Genomic DNA, 20,073 nt, shown 5'->3' with positions numbered 1-20,073 from the left:
CCATGGTCTTCTGTTAAGTTTCTCAGGATCCACATGAGAGAGAAAACATATGGTATCTGTCTTTCTCTCTATGACTTATTTCACTTAGCATAACACTCTCCAGTTCCATCCACGTTGCTACAAAAGGCCATATTTCATTCTTTCTCATTGCCAAGTAGTATTCCATTGTATATATAAACCACAATTTCTTTATCCATTCATCAGTTGATGGACATTTAGGCTCCTTCCATAGTTTGGCTGTTGTTGAAAGTGCTGCTGTAAATATTGGGGTACAAGTACCCCTATGCATCAGCACTCCTGTATCTCTTGGGTAAATTCCTAGCAGTGCTATTGCTGGGTCATAGGGTAGATCTATTTTTAATTTTTTGAGGAATTTCCACACTGTTTTCCAGAGAGGCTGCAGGAAAAAACCTCTCTGACCTCAGCCACAGCAATTTCTTACTTGATACATCTCCAAAGGCAAGGGAATTAAAAGCAAAAATGAACTATTGGAACCTCATCAAGATAAAAAGCTTCTGCACTGCAAAGGAAACAATCAACAAAACTAAAAGGCAACTGACGGAATAGGAAAAGATATTTGCAAATGACAAATCGGACAAAGGGCTAGTATCCAAAATCTATAAAGAACTCACCAAACTCCACACCCATAAAACAATCCAGTGAAGAAATGGGCAAAAGACATGAATAGACACTTCACTAAAGAAGACATCCAGATGGCCAACAGGCCCATGACAAGATGCTCAATGTCACTCCTCATCAGGGAAATACAAATCAAAACCACACTGAGATACCACCTCATGCCAGTCAGAGTGGCTAAAATGAACAAATCAGGAGACTATAGATGTTGGTGAGGATGTGGAGAAACGGGAACCCTCTTGCACTGTTGGTGGGAATTCAAACTGGTGCAGCCACTCTGGGAAACAGTGTGGAGGTTCCTCAAAGCTTAATTTTAAAGGAATAGTATTAGACAAAAATAAACTTGCATTTTGCAACTGTTGTTCTTGCTCAGTAGATTGCCTCTGCCTGGTATGATGTTTGTGATGTGCCATGCTGTATTTTTGCATTAATTTTGCTACACCAGCTTTCTTTTGCTTAGTATTTACCTGATACATATTTTTCCATCCTTTTATTTTGGACTTTTCTGGATAATTTTAAGAGCGCCTTTGAGAAAAAGCATGAAACTGAATTCTGTGCCTTGAAAAAAAATCCAATCTGAGGTTTTCTTTTACTATGAGTTTAATCTATGTACATTCATCATTATTGACATGGATATATTTCTTCCTTTCTATTTTGTTTTTTATCATGTGTTTTCTTTGCATCCTTCCCTTCCTCTCCTTTCTTGCCTTCTGTTGGACAAAGGGAATTTTCTTTGGAAATTTGGAGTTTACACATTCTATTTTTATTTAATTTTTTAAATTTGATAAACACATTCTATTTTTAATCTTTTAGTGCTTATATTAAGATTTTTTCTAAATTGTTTTTCAAACTGTATTTTTAAACAAAATATAGACTATCTCTAACTTCTCTTTCTTACACAGACTTTTATATTTTGAAATTTAAAAAAATGCACAATTTCTGATAACTAGAATTTCTGTACACAAACTGTTAACCATTATTACAGTTCACAGTTCACAATGCATGTTTAAATATATCATCTCATTTGATTCTAGAAAAAGCTCAGCTAAGTGTTACTTCCATAATGAATTAATGAATGCGGCAAAAAAGAGAAAATTGAGCAAAGAGCTCTTCAATTCTTCATGGTAATCTTTAAAGTACCTTAAAATTCTGGGGACCTCAGGTTGAGAACCACAGATATTAGGAATATAGTCTTCACCCTTTCCTTTTGGGAAGGGAGAGAGGAGAGAATTATATTTGAACATTTATTCTGTGCCAGAAACTTGTCTTAGGCAAAACAAGCCTCTATTTAATGGTTACTTTCTTTACTTTCTAGTTGTTTTATGGGTGTCATGAGAGTTATTTCACAACATGCTTCTGTACCAATCCATATACATTCTCCATTATGGAAAACAGGCTTATTTATGTTGATGATACTGATGAAAATAATAAATAGCAATTATAGTTACTATTTATTATGGAACCACAACATTAGCAAGGCACTTAATCTCTTGGGGTAAATAAACTCTCAGATCCACTCTTCAGTTTTAGAAGGGAAGCCATTTAGTCATCAAGATGGCTAGATGAAACTACATCACCTGTGTAGTTTCAGAATAGAGACACTTCCTAAATCAGCAGAGATTCTGGTAATAGTTTGCATATACTTATTATAATTGCCCTCTTTTTCGTCAATAGGATGGCCTAGTTTAGGTCCTAATAAAGTACTTTAGGTCTCTCCTGAACATTCCTAATGTGATATCTTTAAAAAATAAAGCAATTAACAAGATTAAATCAGATAAAGTAAAAAGAAACCACATATGAACTGTAAATTACTGACTTATCAGTCACTGGGATATTAAATGTGTATTGTGTTCTTAAATTTTTCTCTTTTCCCATTTCCTACAGAGATCCAGGAGAAGGAGATTTGTGGCACAGCTGTAAGTAGAATCTGCTTGAAGCTGGTGGCTTTTGTCTTGAAAAGGATTATATTACTTGATGACATCAAGTCAGATGTCCTTGGATGGGAATGGAGGGCATTTGAAGGCAGTGAGAGGTCAGGGTTTGTGGGTCCTTCCAGCAGTGGAGACATGAGTATTTCTCTTTATCAGCACCTAAGGAAGACTATGGTTGGCTCAGGAAAGCTCAGCACCTAATCTTGCCAAAGATTCCCCTATCCAGAGGGTTGGATAGAAGCAGCAGGAACAAGGGATCTGAAGAAATTGTGCCAATTCAGTAAATGAACATCTGATCCCTAACCAGTGTGGACAAACATGATGATGGGGAATCTCAAGCTTTGGTGCTAGATGAGACCATAGGATATTTGTACATCTCATGAAGATAGGGAATCCTTAATAATAACTGAAGTGGATATCCCACTGACATGCTACAGTTAAACATCAGGGTCTTATTTATGTTCATTTAAAGGCAATTTTGAAATGTGATATTCCCAATATGTTTTAAGTGTGTGAGCTAAGATCCATCTGTTTGCTATGCCTCCTATTCAAAGTTTCAATAACAAAGGAAGCAATCTCTTACAGTGTTTTGTGAATGTATGAACTGTTATACAAATTGTCCTCTGAATGTGTAAGAGTCCTTGAGAACTCTTCTAGTTAGCCAGGCTCTAGGTCCCTCAAAGGACATAATTGTAAGACCATGTGGCAAAGTATGAACTATAGTTGTTTCAGGTACGAGTGTGCTAGAAATCTTAGTTGTCCCCGTATTCCCCCCTGCTCTGTGTCCCCCAGGCTTACCAATATGCATTACATCAAAAGTCTTCCTTGCCCTTTGGTTTCCAGTTTGGTTAAAGGGTAATACCCAGAAGAGTGAATTCAGGTATTGTTTTTTGTGCCATCCTGGATTCTTTGAGGTCTCTATGAGCTAACTGCATCCTGAAGATCACAGCTGCTGTCAGGTGGCTCTTTCCACACAGCTGTCTTACCATCCAGTAACCATTCCCACCCCATTCCTCCCCTCCCCCAGTTCCTCTCCCACCCCTCCTCTACACCCCCACCTTCCACTCCCTCCCCTCCTACTCTACTCTTTGCCTACAAGTAACACCATATTGGAGGCTGAATTCTGTCACCTCTAAATTCATATTGTGAATTCTTAACCCCCCAGCACCTCAGAATGGGACTGCATTTGGAGATGGAATCTTTATAGAGGTAGTTAAATTAAAACGGGGTCATTAGGCCTTTCCAGAAGAGATTAGGACATAGGTACAGAGGAAATCACAGGAAGGTACCCTTCTACAAGCCCAGGAGAGGCCTCAGAAGAAACCAACCTTGATCTTAGACTTCTGGACTCCAAAACTCTAAGAAAATAAATTTGTGTTGTTTAAGCCATCTAGTTTGTGGTACTTTGATGTGGCAGCCCTGGCAAACTAACATGCACCACGAGTTTACTCCTTTGCTGACAACTTGGGAAAAAATTCTCTATTAAACTTCTCAAATCATTTGAGTCCCATTTATTTCCTGCTGGGACCCTGACTGATCCAGTTGGATTATACAGGATTTACTTCCAGATTTGTTCTTCCTGTATTTTCTAAAATTTCTGCAGTAACCACAGAATACATTTTTTCTCTAAAGTAAAAAATACTGTCGGGGCACTTGGGTGGCTGGTTAAGCATCCAACTCTTGATTTCAGCTCAGGTCATGATCTCCTGGTTTGTGAGTTTAAGCCCAGCATGGCACTCTGCACTGATGCTGTGGAGCCTGCTTGGGATTTTGTCTCCCTCTCTCTCTGCCCCTCCCCTGCTCGTGCTCTCTCTCAAAATAAATAAACACTTGAAGGAAAACAAAAACACTAATTCATGAAACAAAACCTGGTTTGGGAAATCTCCATATACACTAGATTTATTTTTGAGAGAGACAGTGTGAGTGGGGGAGGGACAGAGAAAGAGGGAGAGACAGAATCTGAAGCGGGTTCCAGGCTGTCAGCAGAGCCCGACACCAGGCTTGAACCCAAGAGCCCTGAGATCATGACCTGAGCTGAAGTCAGACTCTCAGCTGAAGTTGGACGCTCAACCAACTGAGCCACCCAGGGGACCCTAGAATAAATTTATAATCATAGGCATCCAACATCAATCCTCCTTGGTAAATCCCCTATTCTATAGATTCCCACTGTTATGTCCTAAGGGATTATAAAAACAGGGACTATAACCCCAATGCTGGAACTAGGGAAAGCTGCCATCCTTGGTCCAAAATCTACAAGTATTTCTGATCATATATGAAGGTGGCTGCCCATGTTTCCTTTTGTGGGAAAGAGAAACGCTCTGCATTAAGGTAAGGGACTGTTATAGTACCCACTAAATATCCTGTTATACCAGCCCAACTCATAGGGACAAGCAGCATCAGGAACAAAACTGGCTCTTACAAGCAGCACTGAAAGCAATCACACTCTGAGAAGCCACACTGAGGGAAGGGGAGGGGAACTGGCACGACAGCATATTCCTGGCTGCCACACCCAAGAAAAAGGAATTCTTTCACCAGGAGTCAGAACTCTCCTTTGATATCATCTAGAGCTTTCCTGGGCTCGCTGACTTGTTGTTCTCAGTAATATTAAAGGCACACTGCAAAATACTTGCTTTGAAATTTAGAAACAAATTTTATTTAAGATCTGAAATACAATTCCTAAAATATCAACTTCTCCAGAAAACCGTGGCTACACAATAATGCATTGCCTCTATCATGTTAGAACGTGCATTAGACTCAAATACAAAAACCATGAAACAAACCACCATCCTTCAACAATTTGAGCAGAGAGAGAATGCCTAAGGAACAACATAGATGGACTTGCAGAGGATGGGCTGTTTTACTTCAAGCACCATTAAAAAAAAAAAAAGAGCACAAATGCATGGGTTTTCGGGTATATACATTAAGTTGAACCTTTGGCACTAGGAATCAGGGCATTTTGTCATGGAGCATTAACGCATATTAGAAAATTGTGTAGTGTCAAAGGGATAGAACCACCAGCATTCAAGCAATGTTGTCAACTAGGCAATAAAATATTCTATTGAATGTTTCTTCTTTGTCTAATTACTGCGTACACTGGTAGCAACTTTGAAATGAGAAAAGGAGCTTGCACTCCTTTCATTTTCTGTTTAAAACAAAACAGAAAACAAAATTGAAACATAAGCCCTGTTATACATTAACAATTTTAAAGAACATCAATTATACAAGAAAAAGACTAAGAACCAAAAGAGTGTTTACAGATACCAGACATAACAGTGAGTGGTCACTAGACCCTCACAGGGCTTTGCGGTGGTACTCAGCTGAAGCCACTTTGTAATCACTGGCAGTAAACAGAGATGCAGCATTCTTTGCCAGATATTTTAGGAAATCATGCAAATAGCCCAACAATAATGCAAGGCTCTTCTCATCAAGGGGCGTATACGCCAACATTGCTCCGATTCTTACAAATAATCTCAGTAGATGTGGGGCTCCATAAACCTGGGACATTGGCGCATCAGGGTGAGCCAAGAGGATTTCGGCATACTGGGGCCTCTCAAATTTGTAGAGCAGCTGAGTGCCCAACATCACATTGAAATATTCTTTTATTCCTGCCACAACTTCATTAACTGCATATTCCTTATTATCAACATTTCCCTGCGACTTCTTACAATTTGCGTACTCCTCCAGAATAGCATCTACATTTTTCTTAGCAGGGAGTTGAAACAGCTGCTTCTGCCTGGTAACTAAGTCCCAGTCCTCAACAAGCCATGGTTTTAATTCTTCAGGAATCTTCACTTTAACTTCCATTCTATTCTTAAATGCCTCCTCACTTTCGACAGTGGGGTCTGCCCGGGCCCTTTTCTTCCGAGGTGGCTGAGGTGCTTCGCTGGTACTGCCACCATCTCCATTTCCAGGAGTCTTCTGTTTGTTCTTTCTTGTCTTCCTCACTGATCCTGAAGGGGGGTTCTCTGCAGAGCGACCCCCCCATCTGCCTGGGAGAGCTGGTTCCACATTCTTCTGCTGTGAACCAGCAGTCTTCTTTCCTGAAGAGGCCCCTCTCATCTTACTTCTCTGCATATTGCTTCTACTTGGTTTTTTGAAGTTGTCTTCTTCTGCAGATTGTTGTCCACGAGTTTGAGAACCCTGCTTTCTGGAACTCATTCAACCCTGTTTTTATTCCAACCACTGTAATACATAAAGCATTTTACTTGTTTGTTTTCTATAGTGACCTTTAACACACTGTGCTTAGTACAACACAAGTTACTCTCTTGGAATTTGGATCTCAAATCCTAATTCAGGATCATGTATAAGTGACTTACTACCTCCACCCTTTTTCTGATCTTCACTACTAACCACTACTTTTACCCATCCAATCACTCATCAGACTTGCCCAAAAGTTAGTTTTTTGGTGCCACCGAAAAGACAGGATTATAATTTTAAACAAATGATGAATTAAAATGGAAAAGAAACTACACAAGGCAGTGGAGGTCAAATTCAACACTCTGAACAGGAAAAAGGACAAGATGAACTTTAGTTGACTAAAGGCAAAATGAGTAACAATAAAGGTTTCTGTAGGAGTCCAGGTAGGCCTGAACTAGAGTGATGACAGAGTCCAGACAAACTGAATACAAAACTTGGTAAATGAAGGAGAGGGAGGAGTCAAAGGTAGCTGTGTAATTTTAAGCCTGGGTAATTAATGAATTAATAAAAACACTGATTTTAATGATGAGTTTAGAAACAGCCATAAAATAATAGGAAATAAGTAATCCATCCATTGAATTAGCTATCATACATTATTGCACATCTGCTTTGGGACAGCTACTATGCTAGGTGTTAAGGATTCAAGTATCTAAAGTGGCAATTAAAAAACAATGAGGTTAGTACAATGATAGTAATAGGCACATAGTATTTAGTAGTAAACAAGAAATGGTACATGACACAACTTTCAGTATTAGCTGAAATCACTTGGAGGAAGTGATATATCAGTGAGGGAGAAGTCAGTGATGACTCCCAGGTTTTGATAATGAATGATTAGGTCATTAGTATTATCACATGAAACTGCATCTAGAGGAGGAAATGGATTAGAGAGGAAAGAAGTTCAGTACTGGATCTATTAAGTGTGAGGTGTACAGTTATATATTTAACTTTAAAACGCAGCTAAAGGTCAGAGCCAGAAATAGAGATCTGAGAGTAATCATATAGCTGTTACTGGAAGCTATGAAAGCCATCAAAATCATTCACGAAGAGGAAAAAAAACTGAACCAAAGTATGGAATACTGAAAAAACCTAAAAGACTGACGTATAAGGGGTGAGCAGAGAGACCAAAAACGAAACAAAAATGGTCAGAGCAGCAACAGAAGAATTAAAAGAATGTTCTTTTGGAAGCCAAAGAAGTTGAGAGTTTCAAGAAGGAATTGGGATAAAATGCAGCAGAGAGGGCTAATAAGGTAAAGCCAAAAAAAACCAGTGTTCTATGATTCTTACAGTGTGACAGATAAAGTAATTTCTTTGACTTACATAATCCTCTTCCTTCTTTCCTTTCCAAGAACTCCTAGTGTTTTCCTAGACGGAACCTCCTAGATCTCCTGGGATAGTCTGGAAGGAGAAGGTGGGAGACACAAACTAGAAAGGAAAACAGATACCTGTCAAGATGAACTTTTGTGAAAGAATACAGAAAAAAGTAATCTTATTTTATGACTGTGGTTTACGACTGTAATATCAGAGAAAATATATGAGCTCCACTGTTAGACATACTTCTACTTCAATTAGGCTCTGCCATTTATCAGTTGTGAGGACTTAGGTAAGATATGTAAGCTCACTTGGCCTCTTTTTCTCATCTATGGAATGAAGCAAATTACCCCCTAGCCTTCACAGGTTCTTGTTAAGAACTTCTTGTATACAACGTGGCTAAACAACAGCTACAGGAATACATGTGATTATGGATACCAAGATATTCACTGCGGTGGCATTTTTAATACTGAAAAACTGGAACACCTAAATTTTCTTCTAACATAAATTACGTATGCACACTATGGAAGAACATTCAAATGAATTAAGAGAACCATGTACCAACATGGTTCTGATGTTCAATTCTGTACTATTAGGTAAACAGGCATAATGCATAGTATGTACAATAGGATCCTTAAGAGATAGATAGCACAGGCTGAAAAATAACTATCAGTCTCACACAGTTCTTATGAACAGTGAGTGTGATCAAATTCCTGTTTTAAACTGATACGCATAAATGCATAGGAAAGTATCTAGATGAATAAATACCAGATTAAAATCAGGGTAATCTCTGGGAAAAAATGAGGGATGAGGGTGGATCAGCCTTAAACCAGATTTCTCTGGTAACTGTGGCCTTTCACCCACAGAAAAAGCCCCTCAACCAATCCCTAGACCTCAACAATGTTGAGCAGATATCAGGGAAACCCTGAGGGGGGAAAGAAGAGGTAAGAAATGCTAGACAACCAGAGGTTTGAATCAAGGAAACCAGTTATTAGGAAGACAGACCTGGGTGCTAGAGCTTTCATTAAGCAAATGATATCCTCTAACTAAAAGGGCACAAAGCTCTGAGCAGAAAGGACAAAGGTGGCTCTCAGAGAGCATCAAAACCTGTAAATACAGTTACTGACCCTGTGGGAATCAGAAACCTTCTGGCTGAGAGGTATATACAGACACATTCTGTGAAGGATCAGAAAACAGCTAGTGTGTCATGGCATACATTGCAAGCTATCACGCTTACAAAAATATTTTTCTAAAAAAACAGTCACTGTGACCAGGACAGAAGGGACACAGTATCTGACGTTTTAAGAGAATTTAGTTAATACAGGTGAAATCCAGAAAATCCACCTCAGAACTGCTATATTGCAGAGCTTTCACAAAACAAGGGGACAGTTAAAATACCAACTAAAGAAAGCAAGATGGCCCAGTGCCAGCCAGCCAGACTGTGTAAAACAGAAGTAAGGCCAGGCTGGACAGGAAGTATTTTGGAAGTCTCACTGGTACTAGCAATTCCTTACTGAGGAACTTGAAAATGATAGCTGAACCTACCATACATCCTTGGCATTAATCACATATATTCATTCATAGGAAAACTACGAAAAGGAATTCTACCTATTTGATTAACTGGGTGAATTGTCATTCTCCACAAATTCTTATATTACTCATATGAAGTCTCAATGAAATATCTGCCATTATACAGAAAAACACATGTACCACAAGTCAAGGTTTGTGACCAGAGTGAATAAAGCCAGGGAAACAGCCTTTCTAGGAATTGTCTCAGTACCTTTATTTTCATTTGAATATCCTACAGATCAAATTACTACTACCTGGAAGTCAGAAACCAGACATCAAAGGAAGGGAAAACCTGTCCTTTAGATGTCTGCTCCTACTTGTAGTACAAGTTTGTGGATAGCTTTGCACTTTGTACCACACTTACCAGTTTAACACTTCTCCATGATCAAGGATAGATGTGCTGTGCACACCCATTTAAAAAGTTTGCACTGTAGATTCTCCAGTTTGTTTTGAGTTTCAGGCTTTATTAACGTTGTTTATTGACTTAGCATGCCTACTCTTTGCTCCCATCATGCTCCCTCATCTCCTTCATCTAAATACCACAGAAATCCTATCTCTTCCTTAAATCTCCAATTCTAGCCCGTTTCTCTCCCATCTCCAGTATGATATGAAGCTGATGCTAATTTTACTTATAGAACTACACCATTAATCCCTATTTGTCACAGGCCTTGTGTTATACTTATCTCACATATTACGGAGCAGCACTTAGGTCCCTGGTGGGTATACAACAGTGAATCAAAGCAAGTGATTCAACACATGAAGAAAATGGAGGCAAATCAGGGACAAATCAAATATTTTTTCACTTGTTCTCTACAGGTCAGCTCTAGGGTAGGCTAGACTTTGAGAAAACACATTTGTAGGTTTGCCCTAGGTTTCTATTTTTAATTTCTGTGTAAATATTTAAACAGATATAAGCTAATACTGGTATCAAATCCTAGATCTTCCCTTTAAAAAAGTTTGTAACTACAACTCATTTTTCCCATACAATGTTATAATACGCAAGGATCTTGAGAGCTGTGTATTTTATTAAATGGCCATACCTTAAACCACCCCCTTAAGGGAAAAGTGATTCCCCCTCAGTTTACCCTGTAGTAACTATTAAAACATTTTTGTCCTCATTTCCTATTAACATTTCCAGATGCAGATGTAGTAGGTCAAGAGGGAATAACAGGTTATCAAATTACTCCCCCATGCTATACCAATTTCCAACTTTACAAGTAGTGCGTAAAACTATCACACCCATACTCTCGTCAGCAGTGGCTAGTATCATTTACAAAATTCATAAAATTTGATAAAATGTTTAGCTGTTCAGCTTCTTAGTGATGCTTCAACATTTAAGGTGTCTATTGGCCATACATATATGGCTCTTGTTCCCTGCCCAGTTGATTCTTATAGTGATTTTAACATTTATAGGAGCTCTTTATCAAGAGTTGTCATTCTGGGGCAAATATTTCCCCTAGTGTGCTTTTATAGTGTCTGATGTTATGATTTTAAAGTTTTATATAATGACATGTTAGTTTTTCCTTCCACTGTTAAAACAGATCTTATTGGATGTTTTATATTTTAATTCCTTAATCCACCCAGAATTTACTTTGTAAGTTATGAACTGAAAAGCCTGTATTTTCTCCAAATAGTTAATTTTGTGGCACTATTTTGGGGTAATATTTCTTTTACATGTGTGTAAATACCAACACACATAGTGATGTTGGAATTCTCCCTTTACTTCCCTTCCCCAATCCCAGGAGTGTGCAGGACTTCAAATTTTATATACATATTCACACAAAACATACCTTTAAAACTAAATGTGTATTTTATATTTGACGTGGCAAAGTGAGACCTACTGCCCCATACCTTTTCCTACTTTAACATGGGCATCTGTCATTCTTTTTAATATCCACATTACTGTATAATCTCCGTGCCAGAATTTAACCAGTTCCTTATTAATGAACATTTACGGTGTTTCTGATACTTCATTATTACAGAAATGCTATAATAGATGTAAGTAAGTGGACAGATATATTAGAGAATTAGGGACTTCAGGATTATTCTCAGAAGTGGAACTGTTCTGACGAGATAGAGGCAAATTCAACTTGTAAAGAACTGCTTTAATTTGTACTCCCAGCAAAAACCTTAAAGTTCATTCATCTACACCTTCAGCAACACTGGATAAACATCTTTTGGAAAAAAAACTTTGTTCTGCTTATCCAGTATACAGTAATATTTTATTTTAATATGTGGGATATTGAGCATCTCTCATACATTCATGTGATGTTTTTCTTATGTGAATGTTTGCTTTCTTTATTGATTTCTAATAATTAAATCCTAAGTTTTCTTGGGTATGTTGGAAATATTTTTTCCAAACTCATTTTCCTTCTAAGTGGGTCTCTGTGTGCATGTGTGTGTGTATACACACACAAATGTCAACCTTTTCCTTTGTGAACGTTGGCATTTATGTTATGTCTAGGTAAAATGCTTCCAAATCAATATTCTAAAAACGATTTCCTATATTTCTTGGTATTTTTATAGTTTCTTCTTCCAAATATATAACTTTTCTTAATATTAATTATTAAAGAGGCCATCCTTTCCCCGCTGATTTAAAATGCTATTATAGAACATTCTAAATTTTTAGATGAACATAGGTCTCTTAAGGTACTCTCTTCCCAATAATTTTTGATTATTCAATTTTTAAAGGTTATCATTGTTTCTAGGTCACCTGGTCTGTCATAGAGACCTCTGTTCTCACATCAGTATCACATTGGTTTAATTATCATAAAGATATAAATGTTACCCTAGAATAACAATTGTAAATGGTTTCCAATTATGTTTGATTATTGGAAGTATTATTTGAAGTAGCAAAAACACTGGAATCAACCTAGAGGACTATCACTAGTAATTTGGAAAGATAAAATGTGCTTTACCCATGAGATGGATTAACATGCTAGTTAAAAGAATGCCACTGTGAAAGGAATTAAATAGAACTCTAAGAATGGACATGAAGACAGCCAAGACAATTAGCTAAATAAAGATAGTAAGTTGCAAAACGATACCTAGAGCATACCAAGTCTATGTAAAAGAAAACACAGAACAGTATTTTATATATGGATATCCATATATGTTTTTAAACAGATACATAATTTAGAGATCTAGAAGGACTGATAATAGTGGTTAACTCTGGAGAAAGTTAAAAGAATCAGGGGTGGTGAAGAAATGGAAACTCGAACCTACTCTGTAACATTTAAACTTTTTTCATTTTAAGGATAATATATTCACATGTCAATTACATGACTAAAAATTTATATTAAAATATAGATTTAAAATTCATAATCATATTCTGATCTATTCTTATCCTTGGATCTCACACATAGCTGAACTTTTCAGTGAATTATCACTGTGTATCATACATTTTGTAGGCACACCATTCAGACTGGTTTCCTTCCCCCCACTTCTAGGTTCTACCCATCCTTGGAGGCATAGGTCAAGATTCTTTTCCTCTTTGAGGCTTTCATTTCAGGATACTCTGGACCTTGCCTTCTCTGAGCTCCTATTGGCCTAAGAGCCCACCTCCCTCCCTTTTGCCCTTAATCATTCTCCAAAAGGCCTTCTGTATAGGTGTTTTTTCTGTGGGTGTGCATACCCATCTACTGCATCTTTTCCACCAGGGCAGCACCCTCCTATGCAGCCTCGATTTCAGAAGGGAAAAAAAATAAGGAAAATATAGTGACTCCATGGGAAAATGAAGCTTTCAAGTGACTGGAAAAACCTTCCTTCATCTTCTCATGCAAGTAATGGGCCATTTAGGAATGCAGACTCCAAAGGCTAACATTTTTGGTATGGGTGTGTCGCAAATGAGTGTAAACATCTATGGTTTGTTGAAATAAACCTTTAAAAGCACATATACCATTACAGTTAATTTATATCCATTCTCTTCTGGATCTTGGAACACTTCCTTTATGTTTAACATTATTGTTTGAGTCTGAGACAAAGGAGGAATGACAGAAAAGCAGTTAGCAGACTGAATATATGTTTATGACTTCCTAGTTAAAATTATAGCTCCTGGAAATTCCCTTATAAATAAATATGATCAATATACTCAATATCTTTCTAGATTGTTAGGATAAGCCAGAAGTCATAATTTCAGATTTCAGTTCTAGTGTTAACTGCTGCTTCTGGAAAATCAGGAAAGAAACCAACAGTATTAATTTTGTTTTATATTTCCAAAAAGAATTATTCACTGCTTTTAGAAGTGTAAGAGTGTATGTGTGTGTAAACCAGGATGTACCAGAAGGACTAACAAAGCCATAATTATTATTAAAGCAAACACTTGTATGTGCCAAGCACTGTCCTGGTACTTTACATGTAATCCCTTCAAAAATCCTATGACATAGGAATAATTATCTTTATGTTACACATGAAGAAATTTAGGGACAAAGTGGGTTAAGTATATTGCCCAGGATCACACAGTAAGTGGCAGAGACAAAATTCAAATTAAAGAAGTTAGTCTTTACCCTTAACCACTAAATTATGCTGTACATGGGAGGAAACAAAATTAAAATAATAATAATAATAATAATAATAATAATAATAATATTGTAGTATTTCTTATCAAAGAATGTAACATTATACAGCCTTCTGTTGTTTAGGCACTTACTATACTGGAAGCACTACTGGACTTAGCCTCATCTTTCCCTTCTTAGAATTTAGAGTGTTTTTGCAGATAGGTGCTTATTAATCTTCAAAATATTCCTGGGCAGTTAGGAAGGTTATGTGGAACTATCTTGTTTCAGAATTGAGGCCAAGAGAAGAGAGGCACTCACCCAGATTCTGTAATCAGGGATGATTCTGCAACCAGGATCGGATCTTCTGATCCTTATTATACAGCAAACTTAGCTTTTCTGATGATGGCCTGGAAGGTCAAAGAAGGGGACAGAAAAGGACATAAAATAAAAAGATATGAGAACCTTTTTTTCTTTATCAACCAGTGCATTTTATCACACACTAAGGATACCATAGCTGATAAATAATGTGCAAATGTTTCTTTTTCCCTTCTTGTAGTTGTATTTTCAAATTTACTTTACTGTACATTTATCCTGATTTTCAATAAAGTAACTGTCTTTTTTATACTTTTTATTAAGGATAATTTCAAATAAATAAAAATGTAGAAGGAAGAGTATTATAAACCTACAACAATCACCCAGCTTCAACAATTACCAACTGAAGGCCATCTTGTTTCATCTATAACCCCACCCACTGCTCCCCCCCACTCCGATTTTTTTAAGCAAACCGACTAGCTGATTTTCTGTATTTTATTATGGAAAATGTCAAACATATACCAAGGAAGACAATAATATGAGGAACCCCATATGCCCTATCACTTAACTCAAACAATTAACTTAGGGCCAATTTTGTTTCATCTATACACCCCTCCCCACTTCCCCCTACCGCTGAGATTCTGAAGCAAATACCAGTCATCTATGTATTTGAAGTCATTCCCAGACATTTTATTAATTAATCTGCAAATATTTTCCTATATATCTCTACAAGATAGACAATTTGAAAACAACCATTACTGCCATTATAACGTCTAAAAATAGACATCAATTCCTTTAAAAAAAAACCCATCAAACCTGTCTTCACATTTTCCCGATGCATCTTAAACAGTTTTTTGTTTTTTTTTTTTTTTTACAGTTGGTATGTTCAAATCAGGATCCAAACAAGGCCTACTCATCGCATGTGGTTCATCTCCTGATTGCTCTCGTTCTCCATCTCCCCTCACCGCCCCCCCCGCCTTTTAAACTTTTAAATATGGAAAATTCCAATCCCCGATATTTTGAGCTAATTCTCAAATAGTAAATTATTTCAGCGGTAAAAATTGATATGCCTCTTTTATTACTCGAATTTCTCCTAGGGAAGAAGTTAATGGGCAGGAAAAGCAATATAATGAACGAATTTACATAATTTATATTGTTTCTCATTCTGTTACGCGGTTTTTCACTCCACAATAATAGCGAATATTTTTCTGAGCCAGCATTGGTATTGTCTTATACGCAGTAACACACAGTACAAGCCTCTGAGGTAAACGTCTCTGAGGTAGATACTATTATTATCACCATTTTACAAACATGGAAACCAAGACACGGAAAGAACAGGAGCCAGCCCAAGCAGGGCGTTGGCGAGTAGGAATTTGAATGAGGCTCTGCTCAGTTGTAAAGCCATATGATAATCTTGTCTATATACGCGGCAATAAAAAGATATCATCAACCCTTTCACCCCACCCCCACCCCGAAACCTGAAACGAGAATCCAGTTCTTTCCAGCAGCCGACGTGTGACCACTGCCGTCCCTCCAACCGCCATAGTAAAGCCAGGTTTCTCTGGCAACTGATATCCATAGGCAGACACGTCACCCTGGAGGCGGGCTTATGCTCTCCAGCCAATCACAATCGTCTTGTCTAAGTTTTAGAATGTTCCATAACCAAATGATTGGACGAGGCCTACCACGTCAGCGATGACACTTCGCCGCAGTAAAGGCGGGTGCTAGCAACCTGCTTCTTCACGGTTAAGGCTGGAAGCAAACCAATCATCTTTCTCCTTTAGTGCGCGCTCTGGCCAATGACGCTCGCCCTCTTAGGCTCTTAGCCCGCCCACCAAAAGCGCGACAGCCGTTGGGTCATAAGTCTATAGGGCAGGGTGTTCACGTGGCCTATTTTCACGACCCAGAGTTCCCCTGACCAGAGTTTTTTTTTTTTTTTTTCTTCTTTTTTTTTCTTTCTTCTTTTTTTTTTTTTTTTCCTGCAGGGAGGCATTATGGGTTTTTTTTTTTTTTTCCACTGGGAAAGGAAGTGTCTACGTGGCCTGCGGAAACAGGATGGGCGGAAATGAGCTAAGATTCCCGCGAGTGGGGAAGCGCGAGGTCAATCCTGGGGCCACGCCCCCCAACCTCTTGCACAACTCTCGGAATGAAAAAAAAAGCAGAGCGGGGTTTTTAATGTGTGTGAGGGGTGTGGGGGTGTGGTATTGGGGCCGTTGTGTTTGTGCCCGGGGGAGCTCCCGTAGCTCTGGGGTTAGGGTGTGCGCGCGCGTGGCAGTCCTCGTGGTGTTGGAGGTGGTGGGTGTGCTCAGGGGTGCGCCCCTAGCGTTGGGAGTTAGTGTTGCGGCCGGTGTGTGTCCCAAAGCGGGGGCGCGCGCTCATGCACGCGCGTTGTGTATGGAATGTTCTCTACTTTTCTATGAGTTTGAAAATTGTTCAAATGAAAAGGAAAATAAGTCAAGGCGACCATAACCAATAAGGAACCTTTACCAGAAATATTTTGGTCTCTCCTATCGATTTAATTTCAGACCCTAAAAATACACTTTCCTCCCACGTTTTTCTTTGTTGCCAAAATTCTGTTCTAAACCATAGTTCTTCAGTTAAGAGCCAAACCCTCCCAATCCCGTATTAGCAATTCCAAGGAGCAGCTTCTTTACCGTTCTCTAGTATCCTCTCCCATCCCCCACCTACAAAGTTGGGTGCAGTTCTCTTGGCACAAACACAATTTTCTGCCAGCAGTATCTGTATGTAACAGCCTTCTTCAGTCTCTCACTCTCGCGCTCTATCCATCTATCTATACAGACTCCGAATTTCTGTAGGGGCTGAGGCTCTCTTACCTTTTTGTCCTGATCTCCAAGCACAGTGCCCTTCAGGCAATTATGCACCAGTTAATTTTCCAGAAAGTTCTCTGGGTGAGGTTTATACCTCTTGAGTCAGCCGCTAGATGCCACCAAATCCCAGCAAAGGATTGGCTGTTTAGTGCCTGGAATTATGGGATTTTGTTCCCCCTCTTTCTGATTTGTTGAATTCCACAATCTATATGGATCATATATATCATTCATTGCTAGGGAAAAAATTAACTTCTGTAAATAGTCCAGCCAGGCAGAAGACTATGGCCCTAGATCTAGATGTTTTTCCTTTCCTTTTTTTAAAAAAATTCCCCCCTCCTGCCCTCTCTTATTTCCTCCTTGCCTTTTTTGGGGGGTCAGAATTGATGAATGACCCCAGGCCCTGATGCTGATGAAGATAGAATTCTTTCTGTGCACCTTCTTTTCAAAACTGATCTTTTTCTCTTGACATTTTTATTTAATATGGGTGTTTGCACCGTATTTTTTGTAATGGTTCTGCTACACTTTGTTAATGTCTTTGGAGTTAGAGACCTAATTTTATTTTACTTTTATTTTTTAAGGTTTGTTTACATAGAAAGCATGAATAGGAGAGGGGCAGAGAGAAAGGGAGAGAGAGAATCTTGAGCTGGCTGGGTGCTGTCACCACAGAACCAACATGGGGTTTGATCTCACAAACAGTGAGATCATGACCTGAGCTGAAATCAAGAGTCGGACCCTCAACCGAGTGAGCAACCCAGGTGCCTGGAGACCTAATTTTAATTCCCTACTTCCTAGCTCTGAGACCTTGGGCAAATAATTTATGTTCTGTGACCCTCAGCATTTTGCATGCTTTCTGTAGTTTAGATGCTGTGTCATATCCTTTACATGGATATTCTTCTCTCAGAAAATCCTTATTAGATGGGTATGAATCAATAAAGCTCAAAAAAACAAAAATTAATGTTATCTATTTTTATTATTTTTTTAATGTTTATTTATTTTTGGGAGACAGAGAGACAGAGTGCAAGCAGGGGAGGGGCAGAGAGAGAGGGAGACACAGAATCTGAAGCAGGCTCCAGGCTCTGAGCTATCAGCACAGAGGCCGTCTGGGGGCTCGAACCCACGAAGCATGGGATCATGACCTGGGACAGAGCCCATAGTGGGGCTTGAACCCACGAATCTTGGGATCATGACCTGGGCGGAAGTCAGATACTTAACCGAGTGAGCCACCCAGGCACCCCTAAAAATTAATATATCTTTCAATGTCAATTATACGTGTGTGCACGCACATGCACACATGTGCACACGCACACACAAAGGGGAGAGAGCAAGATTTAGAGCTGTGGTTCTTCAAGTGTGTTTTCCAGACACACCAAGTCGCATTGCATTATTACTTTGGGGAAATTGTCAGAAATTCAGATGCTCAGGCCCCACCTCAAACCTAATGAATCAGAAATCTTAGGGATAGGGTTTGGTGATCTGTGTTATAACAGAGTGTTCTGCTGATTCCTGTGTACACTGAAGTTAAAACCACTGCTTTGGAAGACTGAAATGCAATGCTTATTTTTGTACACTCCACTAGAGGGTGCTACAGAATGTAAAGCAAAACAGTAAATGATCTGTTTATTGAGACACCCTGTATATTTTTTCAAAAATTCTTGTCCTTTTTTATTGAAGTATAGTTGACATACAATATTGTATTAGTTTCAGGTGTACAACACCCTGTAAATTAGCAGTCCCATTTTAAGATTAAAAACTAATGTATAGAGGTGTTCAATTGTTTTCTCAGTGCATACAAGTGGAGGAGTCAGGATTGAAACTACCTGCTCGAGCCCAAGCCCTTGACAGTACTCTGTTGTTCAGCTATAATAGCTTGTCTTTCTGGGCCTCAAAATACGTTACACCTACCTTGTTCCCTGCTTTGCCTAACATTGACTAGAGCACCAAGTAGAGGGCAGAAAAGCAAACCAAATAAATGGAAATATTTTGATGATTTCATACCCTCCCTCATCTCTTTTCTATAATAAGATATCACATAAAAGCTCATAAGTGTTTCCCTTCTTGCTTTTCTATTCCGCAAATGTTCTCTCTATCCTACACTTAATCTGTTTTAGTTTATGTCTGAACCTCTTCTATGTGTGGGGGAGGAACCAGGATAGTGAGGAAACATGGTTGTTGAAAGCCTATTGTGGGCCACACTAATAGCTCTATACACATTAATCCCAACAATAGGTCTGTTAATTAGGTGGTAATTATCATTTTATAGGTGGTGAAAGTAGTTCTAGAGGCTATATTTATTTTTCTTTGCTCATATGACTTGTAAGTAGTGGAGTCTGGGTAATTCCTGGTATATCTCACAGTACCAGCCTGCTAAACTTTTTACTGCTCAGTTTTGAATCCGGTTTAGGTACTTACTGTTTATGTAACTTTTAACAAGTTCTTTAAATTTTCTGAGCCTCAGTTTTACCATACATTAAATGGGAACAAATATTCCTGCTTCATAATGTTAGAGCTGCAGTATCTAAAGCAGTAGCCACTAGACATGCGGGTATTTAACTTTGAATTAAAGTTAAGTAAAATTAAAAATTCAGATCCTCAGTTGTACTAACCACATTTCAAGGGCTCAGTAGCTACTTATGGCTAGTATTAGTACCAAACTGAACATCAACAGATACATGATATTTCTACCATCCCAGAAAGCTGTATGTACAGTGCTGACTTAGAGTTATAAAGCATGAAAAAGAACCTAGTATAGTATATAATTCATGGCAGGTGCCAAAGTGATTCCATCTGTTCTTTCCT

At 38.4% G+C, this 20,073-nt stretch overlaps 1 protein-coding gene across 6 annotated transcripts; it reads right to left on the bottom strand.

Moving 5' to 3' along the window:
• Positions 1-5,193: 5,193 nt before the first annotated feature.
• MORF4L2 (mortality factor 4 like 2) lies at positions 5,194-17,351 on the bottom strand. 6 transcript variants are annotated; one of them, XM_040467304.1, is made up of 4 exons: positions 17,284-17,350; positions 14,456-14,544; positions 8,082-8,186; positions 5,194-6,749 (listed from the first exon to the last, which is right to left on the bottom strand). In XM_040467304.1, exon 4 carries the CDS (start codon positions 6,723-6,725, stop codon positions 5,859-5,861), a length of 867 nt encoding a protein of 288 aa, XP_040323238.1. In that variant the 5' UTR covers positions 6,726-6,749; positions 8,082-8,186; positions 14,456-14,544; positions 17,284-17,350; the 3' UTR covers positions 5,194-5,858. The 6 variants fall into 6 exon arrangements, with proteins under 6 accessions (XP_040323238.1, XP_040323240.1, XP_040323237.1 ...); XM_040467306.1 differs by having other exon boundaries at positions 8,082-8,159; XM_040467303.1 differs by lacking the exon at positions 17,284-17,350 and adding an exon at positions 15,928-16,055.
• Between the last annotated feature and the right edge of the window lie 2,722 nt (positions 17,352-20,073).

The sequence above is a fragment of the Herpailurus yagouaroundi genome, unplaced genomic scaffold, assembly GCF_014898765.1.
Source record: "Herpailurus yagouaroundi ecotype Mexico unplaced genomic scaffold, PumYag 67416, whole genome shotgun sequence".
Taxonomy (NCBI): Eukaryota; Metazoa; Chordata; class Mammalia; order Carnivora; family Felidae; genus Herpailurus; species Herpailurus yagouaroundi.
The sequence above is the reverse complement of the archived record's forward strand: the minus strand, read 5'-3'. Positions and strand labels throughout refer to the sequence as shown.

Bases quoted from the DNA above. Each gene is read 5' to 3' on its own strand.
- MORF4L2 (XM_040467310.1), bottom strand. From the start codon at position 6,725: ATGAGTTCCAGAAAGCAGGGTTCTCAAACTCGTGGACAACAATCTGCA.